Here is a 16,313-nt window from a genome sequence, read left to right on the forward strand (position 1 = left end):
TTATTTCGGCTTAAAATGCCACGTCCTGTGTTGATAGTTTGTTCTGTATTTCAGGTAGTGCCGGATTTGCGTATAAACTAAACAAAGCTTAGGGCCCCACTCTTCTTGGGGCCTCCCCCCCAAAAAATTCACTATTAATATACTTCTTAATTGTATTTCAGTTCAACAATTACTTTGATAAAATACATATTTTGCTATGTGCAAATGGCTTTAGATACCTATTAGGTCCATAAATTACCATATAGCATATATTCAATACAAAAAACAGCAACAATTTGTTGTTGTTGACAAAGGACAGCTGGACATAGAAAGGGCCCCATTACCTTCAATAGCTTAGGGCCTCTTCAAAGTTAAATCCGGCCCTGATTTCAGGTCGTCTCTCTCTTTCTTTCTGCCAAGTTAAGAAATCCTCTCCAAATGCATGTGTATGTAAAGGGTCATGTGAAAGGTAAAAGGATCCCTGACCATTAGGTCCAGTCGTGACCGACTCTGGGGCTGCAGCGCTCATCTCACTTTATTGGCCGAGAGAGCCGGTGTACCCTTTAAATACATGGGTAGCATACCTGAGTTGGTTAGAGCATGAGATGCTTCATCTTGGTGTTATGGCTTTGAGTCCCACGTTGACCAGAAACATTCATGATTTTCAGTTTTATACATTTCAATAATTGCACACTCGTTTTACCATTTCAAAGCTTGACTTCCTTCCTTCTCCCTTTCTGCAGTTCCTTACATTTATGTTTTTATATTTTCTGCATATTCCAAATTAACTTAATTTGCTCATTTGTTCGTCTACTTTAAATATATACGCTTATAAAACTGCAGTTACAATAATCCTGCCAATGTTATCCGTTCACTGTTTATTTGTAAATATGCAATAAACCGTTTCTTTTATAAAGTTTTGTTGTCTTGATGCCAAAGTGAGTGACTTACAAAGCAGGTCTTGGAAAACAGCCTTTCTCCAGTGGGGGGGGGGAGGCTAATGGGAACTGGGGTCCAACAGCAGTTGCTCCGCTATTAAAGTGAGCAGAGAACCCCCACTTTCTTATCCCAGCAGATGCTTCTTGAGGCAAGTGCTCACTGAACAGATTACAGGGTTGAGCTCTGCCTTTAGGTGAGACGGTTTGCTTTTCTGCTTGCTGCAAGCTTTTGAAAAGGAAAAGGCTGACATAGCCCAGGCCAGGCATCCCGAAACTCGGCCCTCCAGCTGTTTTGGGACTACAACTCCCATCATCCCTAGCTAACAGGACCAGTGGTCAGGGATGATGGGAATTGTAGTCTCAAAACAGCTAGAGGGCCAAGTTTGGGGAAGTCTGGCCCAGGCAAATGAGGTATGCCATCTCTCATACCCTTCAGATTAGTCTGAGAGGCCAGTTCTCTCACAAACATTCATTGCTTAACTATGTATCAAGCAATGACGTGTTAAACACCAAGAACTCTAAAGGTTTCATATCTCAAAACACAAGAACATAGCACCTTGACTAAAGTTTCACATAATTCCCTCTTAAGCGTGCACTGCGAATGACTGAACCTCAATTTCTGACAATAAAGTGCATATATTGAGCAGACTTTCACTGCATTCTGCAGGACTTCCAGCTTATCTTTGTAGCAACTTCTTCCAAATATTGTGTGGAACAATAACATCTGATTTATAATGGCTTAACCCAGCAAGGGGCAATGACTTGACACAGTGAGTTTCAATCCAGTATTTAATTTGATTCTGCTAGTTAAATTACGTTAAGTTCACATTTAGTCTAGAATCAGTTATTGATATGAATCTGTCAATAATATATTAAACCTAAACTATGAAACAACCATTAGAAATAATATAGTAACCTATAGATCTCTGCTGGACCCTGTAACCATATGTTTTGGTTCCTGTTTGCCTAAATAAATTCTTACATTTTTTCTTAGTTGGAAAAGAAAATACTAATTGTGTTATACACACACACACACACACACACACACACACACACAGTTTCTCCACCTAGATTCTGAAAGATACATATTAGTTTCAGTGTATATGCTACAAGAGTCTTCATCTATTTTTAAGCCACTTGGACTGTAGGGATTAAATAAATAAACCAGAGCTTTGTATTTAACAGTCTGTTAGCCAAACGCAGCAAGGAATTCATGTGAGAAGGCTTGCAGGAGAGGGAACAGATTTCTCCTTCACAGAGAAGGACTTTCCGTAGTGGCAGTAAAGAGAGCTTTGTGCTAAGGCTGAATTAGAACTATGTATGCTTTAATATGCTTACTGAAGCCAAAGTCTTTCCCATACTTCCCAAGTCACTACCACTTACTTGTTCTTTGAACTACATTTCGAGCTGCAAGGGAAGACCAGCCTAGTATTTGTCCATCGTTGCATCCAGTTAAGGCAAACTATCAGTGAAGTCACCCATTCCCCCGCCCCCTTGCTTGAATTGATCTGTTCGGGTAAATTCATTTTCACAGAAATGTTTGGAACTGAGATGTCAGAGGCAGATCCATCATTCCCTTTTCTTCATTTGATAGCATGATGCACAGGAGCAGCAAGAGCTCACTGGGCATAAAAGCTCTCAGCTTGTTCAGATTTCTGATCCATATGGCTATGATGCAACTAAAATTCACATTATGAAAATTGAACAGTACAAATGCATCCTAATCATAATACAGCAAATCAGTTCTGCTTCAAATACTGTAAATCTCAATAATCACTCACCAAATTGTTCACGTTACTGCAGAGTTTCCAGTCACAAATTACAGACCAAAATGCCTAAGTGTACAGTGTGCACATTATAAATCCTAGTAGGCGCTTTGAACTGTAAACTTGAAATGGTGGAAGCATTCAGAAAGGCTTCCACTATATTTTAATGAAAATATACATTTTAGAATGCCTTCGCTTTATTTTAATTCATGATATTTGACAAATTTGTGCAAAACAAACTAGATATTTTAACACACAAGGCATCTGAGATCAGTTCCTGAAAGTACTGAGTAATCAATATTTAAGCCATCTTTATTATTATTATCCCTTAACAACACATCAACAATACACTTGTCAAGTGCTCAGTTTAAAAACTTCATTTCTATTTTACTAGCCTGTTACCCACTCACACCCTGCTTAGTGAAACATCAGTTTTTGCACTCAAACTCTTCCAAGTTAAGAGATTTGCTCAGGAAATCAAAACTTCAGAAGAGGAGAATCCAGGTTCTCTTTATTTCCTTCCGGTGTAAAACTGATGAGAGGAGAGCTCAGATCTATTGGCTAGAAGGAGGGAAGGGAAGGAGAGACAGATAAATACAGTTAAGACATTGACTAAAACAATATTTGAACCATTACAATAGCAAACTTCTCCTTTGCTAACAAGTCTTATAATGGCATTCTTTGACACCAGTACACAGCCATAAATTCAAATATTTATATTGCAACAACCAATCAATGTCACTATACAAGGTCAGAATTCCCTTGCTAAGTTCCTGAATGTCACATATGCAATATGCTGTGAATGGCAGTTTGTCCTCTGTACATTTTCCAGCTTATGTCGCATGAGAAGCCATACAGCTGCACTGACATTCATATTGAAACAATATCCTTGCATGCTAGCAGTATTAAAAAGGGAAATATAAAACGGGGTATCTTACCTGTCCTACAGGCTTCAACAGAGGAACTGGAATTATTTCAGGAGTATTAAAAAGATCAATAAGGGGTTTATTTTCACATTCCTGGGTGGCAAGTGGTGTTTTATCTATTCCAATGTCTATCAGTAAAGTCTAGGGAAAAAATAGTAATTTATAAGTTGTTGACTGCCTATTGTGTTTCCTGAAATAAAGTTAATTACAAAAGAACTGCCCATGAGAACAAAACTGTTTAATAAACCTATTTGCTACCCTAAAAATCCACGGTACTTAATACGTTCTTTCTCCAAGAACTGGTTTGGGTTAGCCTCCTATTGACGCGGGTGGCGCTATGGATTAAATCACGGAGCCTAGGACTTGCCGATCAGAAGGTTGGCGGTTCGAACCCCCACGACAGGGTGAGCTCCCGTTGCTTGGTCCCAGCTCCTTCCCACCTAGCAGTTCAAAAGCATGTCAAAGTGCAAGTAGATAAATAGGTACTGCTCCGGCAGGAAGGTAAACGGCATTACCGTGCGCTGCTCTGGTTCGCCAGAAGCGGCTTAGTCATGCTGGCCACATGACCCGGAAGCTGTACGCCGGCTCCCTCGGCCAGTAAAGAGAGATGAGCGCAGCAACCCCAGAGTTGGTCACAACTGGACCTAATGGTCAGCGGTCCCTTTACCTTTACCTATTGACTCAGGAGTCTCCATATATTTGTAATTACCCATGATATTATTTGGAAGCAGCCATTAACAATTGGCACGTGGATAAATTTACTTTATGTTGTTTCAGCAGACAATCGTCTGCAAAGCAAAAAACTTAAAAAAAGACCGGAGAAATCCTGCTTTACACAAACTTCACAACAAGCAGTGGCTCATTGGGAAAGTGACCAAGAAAATTAAGGGTGCTAGATATAACTAAACACCTTTCAGCTCCTTTTCAACATAGACACTGTCTGCAGCAGTGGTAATTTCTGAAAGAAGAGATGCTTCACATTTTAAAGCTGCCTGGGACGGCTGCTCTATATACACAAAAAAGGAGACAAAGCGGGAGCCTACCTCCACAGTGGGTGTTCTTTCTGCTGGTTTCTCCTGCTCAGAAAGGTCCTGTTCTGTTTCTTCAGAAGACTTCTCTGTTGAAAAATCCAGTGCAATAGGTGCAACTGGTGGGGGAGATCCTTCTGCTGAAGATGAGCTATAGGCCCCACGGGTCTTGCGCTCTCTGGCCCATTTGAAACTGGAAAGGAAGAGACACAAAGAATTTCATCTAAGAACCCGTCTTGAAAACGGTGTAAGATGGTCAGTTTGGGTTATGTCTAGATTTACCTAGCTTCTAGAGTCTTTTTGGATGACACACTCGAGACTTGCCGCAGAGACACAAGATCGGGAGAAGACCTTGCTTTGGGCACAGTTCTAGGGGTTAGTGATGGAATTCCCGACGTACGCCGGCCAATGGGAGTAGGCAATGCAGAATGCCTTCTGTTGGATGGAGTCCATAAGGCAGACTTGGCAGCAGAACAGGTATTTAATACCAATCCGTCTTCTGATAGTTTGCGAGGTGGAGTAACTGCAACATTGCTAGAAGGATACACGAAGAGTTAGAAGCCGATAATGCATCACAACTGAAGCATTCCTCTAAGTTTAAGTGCATACTCAAAAATGTAGGGTATCCCGAATACTTTTCAGTAATGCAGTCAAGAGCGACCAGCAACCCAATTTAAGAATTGCAATGTGATACATTTTAAACCAATTCAGCTTTTTTATTAGGCTGTATGCAGGCCACTGAAATATTTGATTTTATCCCAAACTGAGGCTTTTTCTGAAACGCAAGTCGGTGTTCGGAATAGCAGACTGTGGTTTTTCAAACCAAGAGAAGTGATATAGCAGCAGATAAAACATCTTTTGGGAGATTATAGAAGTGCTTAGGTACCACATGTAATCCAGGCTGAAATTCTCATCAGTCCATTTCAGAGATTGTAGCAAACAATAGTTAATTAAACTTAACTACAGCTTGTTGTGATGTCTGATTTGACAAATTTATTAGTAGCTGCTCTACCTCCAGATGCCCCAGTACCTCAAGACTGGACTGCTGAGCAAAAGGAAAACAAATGAAAGCAAGAAATTGCAAGCTATAGTTTGTATGTATGTTTGAAGTCTAAGCCATGTTTTGGCTTGCTCTGAACCAAGCTTTTGGGTGCACACTTTGAAAAGAGATACAAGGGTAAAACTTGGACTTTTGGCAACGTTAAATTCCCAATCTCATGTTCACTGCTGATGTGCAAATCAGAACCCAAATACAGTGGTGCCTCGCAAGACGAAAATAATCCGTTCCGCGAGTCTCTTTGTCTAGCGGTTTTTTCGTCTTGCGAAGCATCCCTATTAGCGGCTTAGCGCTATTAGCGGCTTAGCGGCTATTAGCAGCTTAGAAAAGGGGGGGGGGGAGGGAAAAAACTCGCAAGACGTTTTCGTCTTGCGAAGCAAGCCCATAGGGAAATTCGTCTTGCAAAGCGCCTCGAAAAACGGAAAACCCTTTCGTCTTGCGGGTTTTTCGTCTTGTGAGGCATTCGTCTTGCGGGGCACCACTGTAGGTAGTTTCACAGACACTGTTGAAACACAAGACTTCATTATTGCCAAGCAAAAATCTGAATCGGCAACGTAACCCAGCCCTCTCCTGACTGCTACAGCAAGGGACAGAACTCATCTAAGACTTCGAATATTGAGGACTGCCAATCCCACTGGACAGCCTTTTTTGCTTTACATGCTACTGTTAAAGTAGTATGAAGCATCTTCAGGTCTCTCCACAAGTAATTTCACACACCCCATATACAAAAACCCAGTTCTAAACCACCTTGATAAGCCTGTCAGCACCTGCAAGTCAGTTCAAGATGACAGAAGCTTAGAGGAAAACAAGTATGAATTAAAATATAGAACATTACCTTCCAACATGATCACAAGACAGTGATGTAATTGGTTGTAACACTTTGGCAACAAAATTCTCAGATACACCTAGGGAGAAAACAATTACAGGACTTAATCAGCTAACTGATCCTCAGCTCAGTTCTTATTCTCCCCCCCCCCCCATACAATGCAATGTTTAGAATAGAAATAAGGGCAGGCACACTAAAAGTTAGATAAACTGTAAAAAATTATCACATGGGTAAGACCAATGTTCTTACCTTCCTTTGAGAATGCAGATACTGCTTTGGGCTTGGGACTTGAAGTTGCTGTTCTGTTTCCCAATATACTTTTCTGCAATGGTTTCTGAAAACTAGGATCTGAATCCTCTTTCAAAATCTCACCGGCCACCTCAGACTTATCAGCAACTCTGTATTTGGGTGCATTTATTGGAGGATTTGTTTTTGGAGCACTTGTGGACCCATGTTGCTTTCCAGATGCATCAGAATGGGAAGCCTGCACAGACAACCCCTTCATAGGTTTAACAATCGCAATCTTGCTTGCAGTAGAGGACAGCCGGGAGCCACGTGCAGAAACTTTAGTAGCAACACCTATTTTACCTGGGAGAGGAAAAAAGAAATTTTATATCTATTGTTTATATACGTATGCACTGCTATCAACGCACCTAATGCTTTAGTGTTGGGAAAGCAAAGGCAACAAACTTGAGCAACTAATTCCCAATGCTGGGAGAGAGGGTAAGAGAATGAGAGAAGAGACATTCAGCATGGATGTGGAGATGCGTTACACACATTTGAATTAACTGATAAGGACAAAGAGACATGGGTTTTGAAAAGTGCAGGTGCTTGGGACAAGTATGAAGCACAGGAGCCAACAAGGGAGAAGAGACTGAACTATTTAAAGGGTGTTGTTACAGCCATCGCATAATGCAATTATTCAATTTGGTCTATGGTGACCACATTCATAAGTGTGTACTTAACTGCAACAGGTGCAATGTCTCAGAATAATTGTCTTTGCAAAGGTTAGAACTCTGTATGAAAAATATTCATTAATATGCAAATTGTATAATTACTAGACTATTACTATTTAAGTTAGTGAGCACCAATTTTATTAAATCAGTTTCTCACTTGTGCTTCAAAAGAACTCAGCAGTTATGCATTTCAGCCACTGTTGCTATCACTTAATATTTGGGGCTTGGATTCCGTATTCTTAGGAGCAAAATGTATGTGTGTGTGTGTTGTCTCCACTATGGAAGGATGTGTAGATCCAGAATTGGCCTCCACAGCCTTTCTCCTGGGCATGGTTGGCCAATTGGTGCCAAAGAAGGATAGAACTTTCTTTTTGTATGCTACAGCAGCAGCAAGAATTCTCATTGCAAAGCACTGGAAGACACAAGATCTACCCACCTTGGAAGAATGGCAGATGCAAGTAATGGACTACATGGAAATGGCAGAAATGACTGGCAGAATACGAGATCAAGGAGAAGAGCAGGTGGAAGAAGATTGGAAGAAGTTTAAAAACTACCTACAAAAACATTGTAAAATTTTTGAATGTTGAGGACATTGAAATGAAATGAAGGGGTTCTAGTGAATAAGATAAATAAGAGTATGAAAGAAGGGATAGATATTGGACGAAAATTTGAACAATACAATATGTGAAGGAACTTTTAAAGGATAAAACTAATAAAAATGAACTTGCTAAATGAATTTTAAAGTGGAATACAAGAAAGGAGGGCGGTGGAAGTCAGGAAAATAAGGTTATGAAGGATATGAATTTGAAAAGAGCTCTTTTTTCCTTTTTATGTTAAACTTTTCTTAAGTTCTTTTAGGTTTGTAATACTTTTCTTTTTTCTGTTTTTTGATTGTTTGTTTTTGTTGCTTGAATGTTGGTGTTTGTTGATGTTTTGATGTTTATTGTTTTATTGTAATTCTTCTTTTTTGTAAAATTAATAAAATATTATTTAAAAAAAACAAAAACAGAATTGGCCTCCACAGTCACTTACGGACTCACTGTTAAGACAGTGTTCATGGAAGACAATCTTACTCAGCTATGCGTGATCACCAAAGAAGAAGAAGAAAGAAGCATGTGTGTGTGTAGAACCTAGGTTTCCCCGCAACTCAGCAGGCCATTTTGACAAGTGGCCACCATTTTGCAACTGTTTATTCCAATTCTGGTTAGAGCCAACCAGAATCAAACCACATTGGACTTGTTACCTTTCCCTATCTTAGGAGAGATGGACAGACTTGAATTCAGGCTTATGCTGGAAAAAGAGGACGAAGAAGAAGAAGTTGAAGTGTTCTTTCGCATACGGATATTACTAGGACGTTTCAGCTGCGTTGCCTTGATCCCCAACTGTAAAGACAGTAGCAGAGGTCATTTAGGTACCCCTAAGAACATCTAACAGACTTTATCCTACTGAAATACCGATATTCCTTATGTTCACATCTGTGTGGCTACAAGAAAGCATATCCAGCCCTAATGCTCCTGCAATAAGGGTTTAAACATTTTTTTCCTTCAAATTAAGATACTACATCTTTGCAGATCAGTGATTTCAAACCCTTAAGTTTTCCTGGGAAATTATTTCCATTATGTGTGCTCATGAAGAGCTTTATACCCTCCTCATCCACTCCATTCCACAACAGCATATAGAACCCTCCCCGTTCAATTTGGCAGCAAGGGTCAAGTCGATTCAGACCATGAGTTTGTTACTTCAATAAATCACTCATATGCATCACTGGATTCTTTGCTAAGCCTATTTCCTCATGTACCACAGAGTACACTGGGTCCAAGGATCGCTAATCCAGTATCACAAATCTAGAACATCTGGTTTCAGATGTCACCAAGAATTACAAAGGCAGAAGTTATTCATTAAGAGCATTTACCTTGCTGGAAGTTGAAAGAGTTCTCTTGTCTTTCCCCGTTGAACTGTTAGAGAAGGATGCATCTCCCGCATCTGAAGCAAAACTTGATTTGTCAGAGAGTAAATCTTCTGACGACTCCATACTGCTCAAATTATTCCAGCTGGAAATACTGGGCAGCTTCCCTTGTTTTGGCTGCAAGGTTCAGATTTCAAACATTTGTAAACCAAAGAATGTCAACAGTAATGTTATTGTAGTGTTTGCCCATTAAACTAAAATATCCTTTCAATAAACTGGTTCTAACCAACACTTTAATTTCCCACAGGCCCAGCACAGGTCCCCGATAAAGCCTGCAAGGCCATTTCCACCAAAGCACACCCAACTGCCCTGAAACTGACATATTCGACAGCAAGTGAGGGGTCTGCAAACATGTGGTTAGGATTGGCCGCCTCATCAGGGACTCCCTAGTGCAGCCAATGAGGTTTTCCCTCAAGAGCAATCAGCTGATGGGTACTGAGAGCACCCACCTTTGAAGTCCATTTACAGGTGTGACATGGATTCAAACTACACTTGCAAATGGATATTTTTCCTCGGCGGGAGAAGCGTTTCCTTCTGCAGCGGTGGTTTGATTCCATGCCTGCAAGTGGATTTCAAAGAGCCTTTAAGCAAACGGAATGCTCTCCCCAGGGAGCTTTGCCTGGTGTCTCCATTATATATTTTTAGGCACCAGGCAGAAACGTTCCTCTTCAACCAGGCCTTTGGCTGATTAATATTCTACAGCCTTTGAAATGCATTTGTGGGAAGGCGGAGTTATTGTTATGTTGCTTGGGGTTTAATTATTTACTGTGTTTTATATGATATTTTAGTCTGTGAACCACCCTGAGATCTTTTGATGAAAGGCAGTATATAAATTTAATAATAATAATAATAATAATAATAATAATAATAATAATAATAGTAGTAGTAGTTAAGTTTAGAAGAACCATCTGCTGGAAGTCAAGGCGACAAACAAAGCAGCATTCTAATATTAACACACCTCACAACAATTTGTATGTCACATTAAATCAGTTAAAAACAAGCTACGGTTCAACGTGGATGCGCATAGCCTTCTCTGCTCCCTCCTCCTGGGAAATTAAGCCATGGTCTGGCTTGTGGTGAAATCTAAAACCAGCCTCAGGGTTTGCACCCCTGAACAATTAGCCAAGAATAAACCATGGCTATTGTTGGCAACTCAATATGACACGCAAACGAGGCAAGAGACACACAGCACCTGGTTAGACGTTTCTAGCTGACTACACTCCAGAAGCAGCAGCACTGATAGGCATTGAGGTGACCACCAATTTCTCATTAGCCTCAAGTCATATTTAGCAACCAATACCACTATAGTTTTATTGAAAGGCGTATGAATAGAGTTCGCTAGCTATAAAAGTCAGAAATGTCAAGAGTGCATTATGCACTCGGGTCAACAAATTTAAATAAGATCACAACCATGCAGCTATTTGTTCTCTATGTAAGAAACTCCAAAAACAAGGGGGGAAACGGTAATGATTGGGAACTAGCAGGGAGTTACCATTCTTATGTGGCAAGATGACTGCCCTTTATGCTTTAATCTATCCAGAGGGGGGGAAACTTTACCTGTCCCGCTGACAAGAGACTATTTCCAAATGCAGATGCATTTTTTACAGTCTGAACTGTGCTCAGTTTGTTATTTGTTTTGTCACTCTTCCCTTGCGCTAAAGATGCAAGCGGTGTGTGGGGCAATTTGCCCATTCTGGCAGGACTAGAAGTATTTAGAGGAATTTGTGGAGAACGAGAGCTGTCCATCCCCGCGATCGGTTGCCTTAAATGTTTCTGAAACGAAGGTGGCCGTGGGGAGACTGGACTTTCGTACACACAGTAAGTCTCTCTCCTAACTTCCTTTGGGGTTTTATCCATCACTATTCCTTTCTCAAGGAGTTTCAGTTTTGATTTAGATTCTTGCACAAATTTTTCTACAGCCTCTGTCTTTCGTTCTTCCAGCTGGCGACCGTTGTTCCTTTTTGCTTTGGTTCCACTTTGTATCTGGACTGCTATCTGGTGAGCTTCCTTAAAAATCTCCACAAATTTCTCCTCAGAAACGGGGCTCCATGTTAGTTCATCCACAAGTGGTGATGGGGGAATTGTGTCTTTCGTTGCTTCAAGGGCTTCAAGGGTCGTCGCAATGCATTTTTCTTTATGGCCCATGGGCCCGACAAAAACTTCATCCTCGTTTTCACTAGAATAAAGACAAATTAGTCAGACACCTCCAAATCGCTTGCTCTTTTAAAAATACAGTTTGCTTTAGATACTTTGTTTACCTTATAGGAGACAGCGAAAAGTCAAAGTCAAATTTTTCATCAGACAGGTGGCGAAAATCTGGAATCATAACAGAGCATCAGTTGTTATTATACTAATCATGGCTGACCTTTTTATGGTAGATATATTACCGTATTCCACTTTGCCTTGCGGATATTTCAGCTTCTGCTACTACTTTTGGTTTCAAATTATTCTAGTCTACGCAAGACAGAACAGAGAATTAATTTCTAATACAGCGTGGAACACGTGCCCCAATCCAGAAAGGATGGTCTGTGCGTAAAGGGTTCTATGTACAGATACCCTTCTGAATCAGATGCTGTGTGAGTACATGTATTCATACAAATATTGGATCCCATAACCAGCACTAAGGCTAGGGTACTGATGGACGGGACCCACATTTCCCTTTCTTCCCCCACAAAACTGGCTCCTTAAAAGCTGACAGCAATGATCATATTGATGGAGAGTTTTCCTTGGGGCAGACACTGCTCATATGTAGCCCACTGTTATCTGAAGGTTTTTAGATCAGGGCTAGAGCCCAGCCAGCATTAAACTGTACTTAAGCTGAGTAAAGCCAAAGCATTACCGAACTGGTCACAAGGGACAGTTCAATGCAAGCTCTTCATATCACCTTTGATAGTGAGCGCAGAGTTAAACACTATAGCAGTTATTTCTAGCATTATTCCTGGTAAACAGTTGCAAGTAATCCAGAATGAAGACGTTTATAATATAAACTTAAATCAGAGCCTATTTGTTATGCAGATTGTTATCAGATTCTTGCAGTGTGTCTTTATCTTTGGATACAATGTAACAATATGATCAGTATTTCTGATAAGAAATTTCAGGCACCCATTTCAAAACAGAATAGCTATAAAGTCAGAAGTCATTAGAATCATTTGATCAAGTATTATTCCTAAAACTACATATCCCTAATGACAGGTAAGTCATCATTAAAGCAGCCTATAGTTATCCTTTTTTTGTAACTTTATTCTACAGCAAATTGTGTGTGCAGAATATTCAGCAGTATTAAAAGCAGGATTGCCACAAGCTTGAACACCCTGCAAGTTTTTTTGCCTGCAGATTAGATAGTGTAGGCTAGGGGCAGACAACTGGTGCTGTTCAGATGTTTTGGGCTACAACACCCGTCGTCACCCTCAGCCAACATGGCCAAGTCATGGAACTGTAGTCCAGAAATCCTGGAGGGCACCATGTTGGCTATCGTGGGTGTAGGCCATAGGTAGAGGGTGGCCTTACAAGTCCTGAGCATAGCACTGTGCTGCCTGACTTTTTTATCCCAATAGGAATACCACCAGTCTCTTGAATTACTCCTCCCACTCAAGAGCACTCTATTTTAGAGGTGTCTCATGACAAACAAGACAGTAATTTACAAATGTGCTTCATATCTTACCGCAATGTTGTTTTTATCACCTACCATTATTCACACACTCATAGGGTTTGGCTTCTGTCATTTTACATTCTGAATGCAAGGTTGTTTTCCCTTTGTCATCCATGATGCGACTGCAAAACACATTAGGTAAACCAGCTCAATATTATATTTTTAAAAATCCAGCACCAGTTATGTTTATTCCCGTTTCAAAGAGCTGCTTCACTACAGTCACCACCATTGCACACCCATACGTATCTATACCAGAATCTTTTCTATACTAACAGAACAGTGGTAAAATGTTGGCCAGTACTTGGCATCAGATACACATGGACTGAACTACACCATCATTCCTCATATCCACTTATGGCAAACAATCCGGATTCGACAGGTTAATTTACAGAGAAGTACACTGCCTTTTGGTAGAGTGTCAAATCCCACAAGCAATATTTGCTGCTTGTTGCAGTAGGGTCTTACAACTTCAGCTGTACATAAAGCAGCTATTGCACACAGTAAAAAGGGGGGTGGGGGGAGCCCAATGGCTGAATGTAACCCATCAGCCAGATTTCATCTGGGGCGGGGGGGGGGGGGAGAATAGTGGCTGCTGTGCAAAGTTTGCAGTTGCGGTTCTTTACTCAACAAGATACAGAGGGGGAAATTGCAGCAGACTTGTGTTCCTTGCAAATGTATCTAAAAATGCATTTTGCAAGCATTCAGTTTTAAGGATATAATAGCATTATGAAGCTCAAGGCTTTGAACAGTAGAAAGGAAAAGCTTGCAAGTCAGCTGTGCATTGACCTTACTTGCATTCTTCTTGTGAGGATTATTTGGTTATTTTGCCTTTTGGAGTCAGATAAGATGATGGTGGTGGTGGTTATTATTTTATTATTTATACCCCGCCCATTTGGCTGGGTTTCCCCAGCCACCCAGCAGAACACTAAAAACAGAACAAAACTTCAAACATTAAAAACCTCCCTAAACAGGGCTGCCTTCAGATGTCTTCTAAAAGTTGGGTAGTTGTTTCCTTGACATCTGATGGGAGGGCGTTCCACAGGGCGGGCGCCACTACCGAGAAGGCCCTCTGCCTGGTTCCCTGTAACCTCACTTCTTGCAGTGAGGGAACCACCAGAAGGCCCTTGGAGCTGGACTTCAGTGGCTGGGCCGAACAATGGGGGTGGAGACGTTCCTTCAGGTATACAGGGCCAAGACCGTTTAGGGCTTTAGAGGTCAGCACCAACACTTCGAATTGCGCTCGGAAATGTACTGGGAGCCAATGTAGTTCTTTCAGGACGGGTATTATGTGGTTTCGGTGGCCACTCCCAGTCATCAGTCTGGCTGCCGCATGACACAGAAAGCTGTCTGTGGACAAACGCCGGCTCCCTCGGCCTCAAAGCGAAATGAGTGCCGAAACCCCATACAGTCATACCTCGTGTTGAATGTGCTTCGGGTTGAGCACGTTTGAGCTGCGCTCCATGGCAACCCGGAAGTAACGGAGCGTGTTACTTCCAGGTTTTGCCGTAGACACCCAAAATGACGTCACACGCATGCGCAGAAGGGGCGAAAAGCAACACGCGTGTGCGCAGACGTGCCGCCGCTAGTTATGTTTGCTTCTGGATGCGAACGGGGCTCCGGAACGGATCCCGTTCGTATCCAGAGGTACCACTGCAGTTGCCTTCGACTGAACTTAACCGTCCAGGGGTCCTTTACCTTTCACCTTACCTGCTTTGAAGTCACTTCCACACCTAGTGCACACGACCACAGTGTGACCCTATAACCCTTGACAGCTCCACCCTTGTCCTTTTTATTATCCCAGTGATCTGAAACATTTTATGTTGTGATGGCAATAAAGGTACAGTGGTACCTCGGGTTAAGTACTTAATTCGTTCCGGAGGTCCGTTCTTAACCTGAAGCACCACTTTAGCTAATGGGGCCTCCCGCTGCCGCCGTGCCACCAGAGCATGATTTCTGTTCTCATCCTGAAGCAAAGTTCTTAACCTGAAGCACTATTTCTGGGTTAGCGGAGTCTGTAACCTGAAGCATATGTAACCTGAGGTACCACTGTATTTAATTTGAAATTTTAAAAAGAAACATCACCGCCCACCCCCATAACAAAGGGGGCGACTCTACTTCCAAACCATCCCTTTTGCAAAAAATAAAAATAAAAATAAAAATAAAAACCCTTAAGTTTCCCTCTTCATTGAACTGTAGCAGGCCTGCCCTCCCACAGGCCTGAGTCTGCGCCACCCCGAATCTCACCGCCGGGCGGGACCTCCTTATGGACTAGCCGCATGAGCGTCAAAACTCCACACGCACAAACACCCAGGAGAAGGCGCCTCGGCCGCTTCTCCCCTTCCAAGCGCCGGCGACGCCGAGCTACGCCCACCCCCGGGGCCTGGGGCCTGGGGCCTAGGTCCGTCCCTGAAGCGCCGCCTCACCTCACCTGGCCGAAGCGACACGCTGAGGGGAATGAGTCCGCTCGGTGCAGCTTCTCGCGGCTGCATTTGAAACGACAGCCCCGCCCTGCCCGGCTCCTGATTGGCGGATTTAAGCGACGCTCACCGACCGCGGCCAATTGCAGAGCAACCAAGCCGCGGACTCCGCCCCGCAATCAACTCTCATCTGAGGCATAGATGGGAGTTGTAGTTCACGTCCTTCCCCCCCGTTAAGAAACGTCGTCAGCGTGAAACGGCCGCTCTAGGAAAACGACTTTATTTTTTTCTCCCCGTCGCCCGACGTTCCGTGGAGAACTGGAGATTTGAATTCCCAGAGAGGCCGTTGTCTTGGTGCTTAGTCCCGGCAAAGACCGCTCGCAGCGCCCCCTGCCGGCTTTCGCCCAGCTGAAAGTCGACGCGTGTTCTGTGACCCGATTGCTTGTGAAAGGCCAACAGGATACAAACAGCGTTGGGTTCAAATGATTCAGTGGGGCTCACTATTTGGGGTCAATAGATATGTGAAAAACTGAACTAAGTTTGCACACTTTTGTCAGGAAACGAGTGAAATAAATCCAGGGGAGAGATCCGTGTTACTCTCTGTCGTGAGAAATAAAGGTTCTTATGCATAACGGTGCAAAGTAACAATCGTATAAATTCAGGAAATAAATACGTGTTCCTCTCTGCTGTCAGCAAGATAAGTGCTAATGCATGATTCAATAATTGTGCATGTTAGCAATCTCTTAAATCCATGAGCTGCTGTTTTGTGTTTTGTGTCTAGATTCGTGTTTTTCAAACAGATTGG

At 42.2% G+C, this 16,313-nt stretch overlaps 1 protein-coding gene across 3 annotated transcripts; it reads right to left on the bottom strand.

The window, feature by feature from the left end:
• Nucleotides 1-2,862: 2,862 nt before the first annotated feature.
• On the bottom strand, nt 2,863-15,712 carry GTSE1 (G2 and S-phase expressed 1). 3 transcript variants are annotated; one of them, XM_081877928.1, is made up of 12 exons: nt 15,520-15,712; nt 13,128-13,213; nt 11,701-11,758; nt 11,000-11,618; nt 9,389-9,559; nt 8,720-8,858; nt 6,770-7,108; nt 6,530-6,599; nt 4,920-5,171; nt 4,653-4,830; nt 3,622-3,750; nt 2,863-3,244 (listed from the first exon to the last, which is right to left on the bottom strand). In XM_081877928.1, exons 2-12 carry the CDS (start codon nt 13,204-13,206, stop codon nt 3,161-3,163), a joined length of 2,118 nt encoding a protein of 705 aa, XP_081734054.1. In that variant the 5' UTR covers nt 13,207-13,213; nt 15,520-15,712; the 3' UTR covers nt 2,863-3,160. The 3 variants fall into 3 exon arrangements, with proteins under 3 accessions (XP_081734054.1, XP_081734055.1, XP_081734056.1); XM_081877929.1 differs by having other exon boundaries at nt 15,515-15,712; XM_081877930.1 differs by lacking the exon at nt 15,520-15,712 and adding an exon at nt 15,336-15,426.
• Nucleotides 15,713-16,313: the final 601 nt, after the last annotated feature.

This window comes from Podarcis erhardii (genome assembly GCF_964252035.2).
Source record: "Podarcis erhardii genome assembly, chromosome: 10".
Taxonomy (NCBI): domain Eukaryota; kingdom Metazoa; phylum Chordata; class Lepidosauria; order Squamata; family Lacertidae; genus Podarcis; species Podarcis erhardii.

Bases quoted from the DNA above. Each gene is read 5' to 3' on its own strand.
- GTSE1 (XM_081877928.1), bottom strand. From the start codon at position 13,206: ATGGATGACAAAGGGAAAACAACCTTGCATTCAGAATGTAAAATGACA. The intron at 5,172-6,529 runs GTAATGTTCTAT...GTATCCTTCTAG, and splicing joins TCTTGTGATCATGTTGGAAG to CAATGTTGCAGTTACTCCAC. The intron at 4,831-4,919 runs GTAAATCTAGAC...CTTCCTTTCCAG, and splicing joins AAAAAGACTCTAGAAGCTAG to TTTCAAATGGGCCAGAGAGC.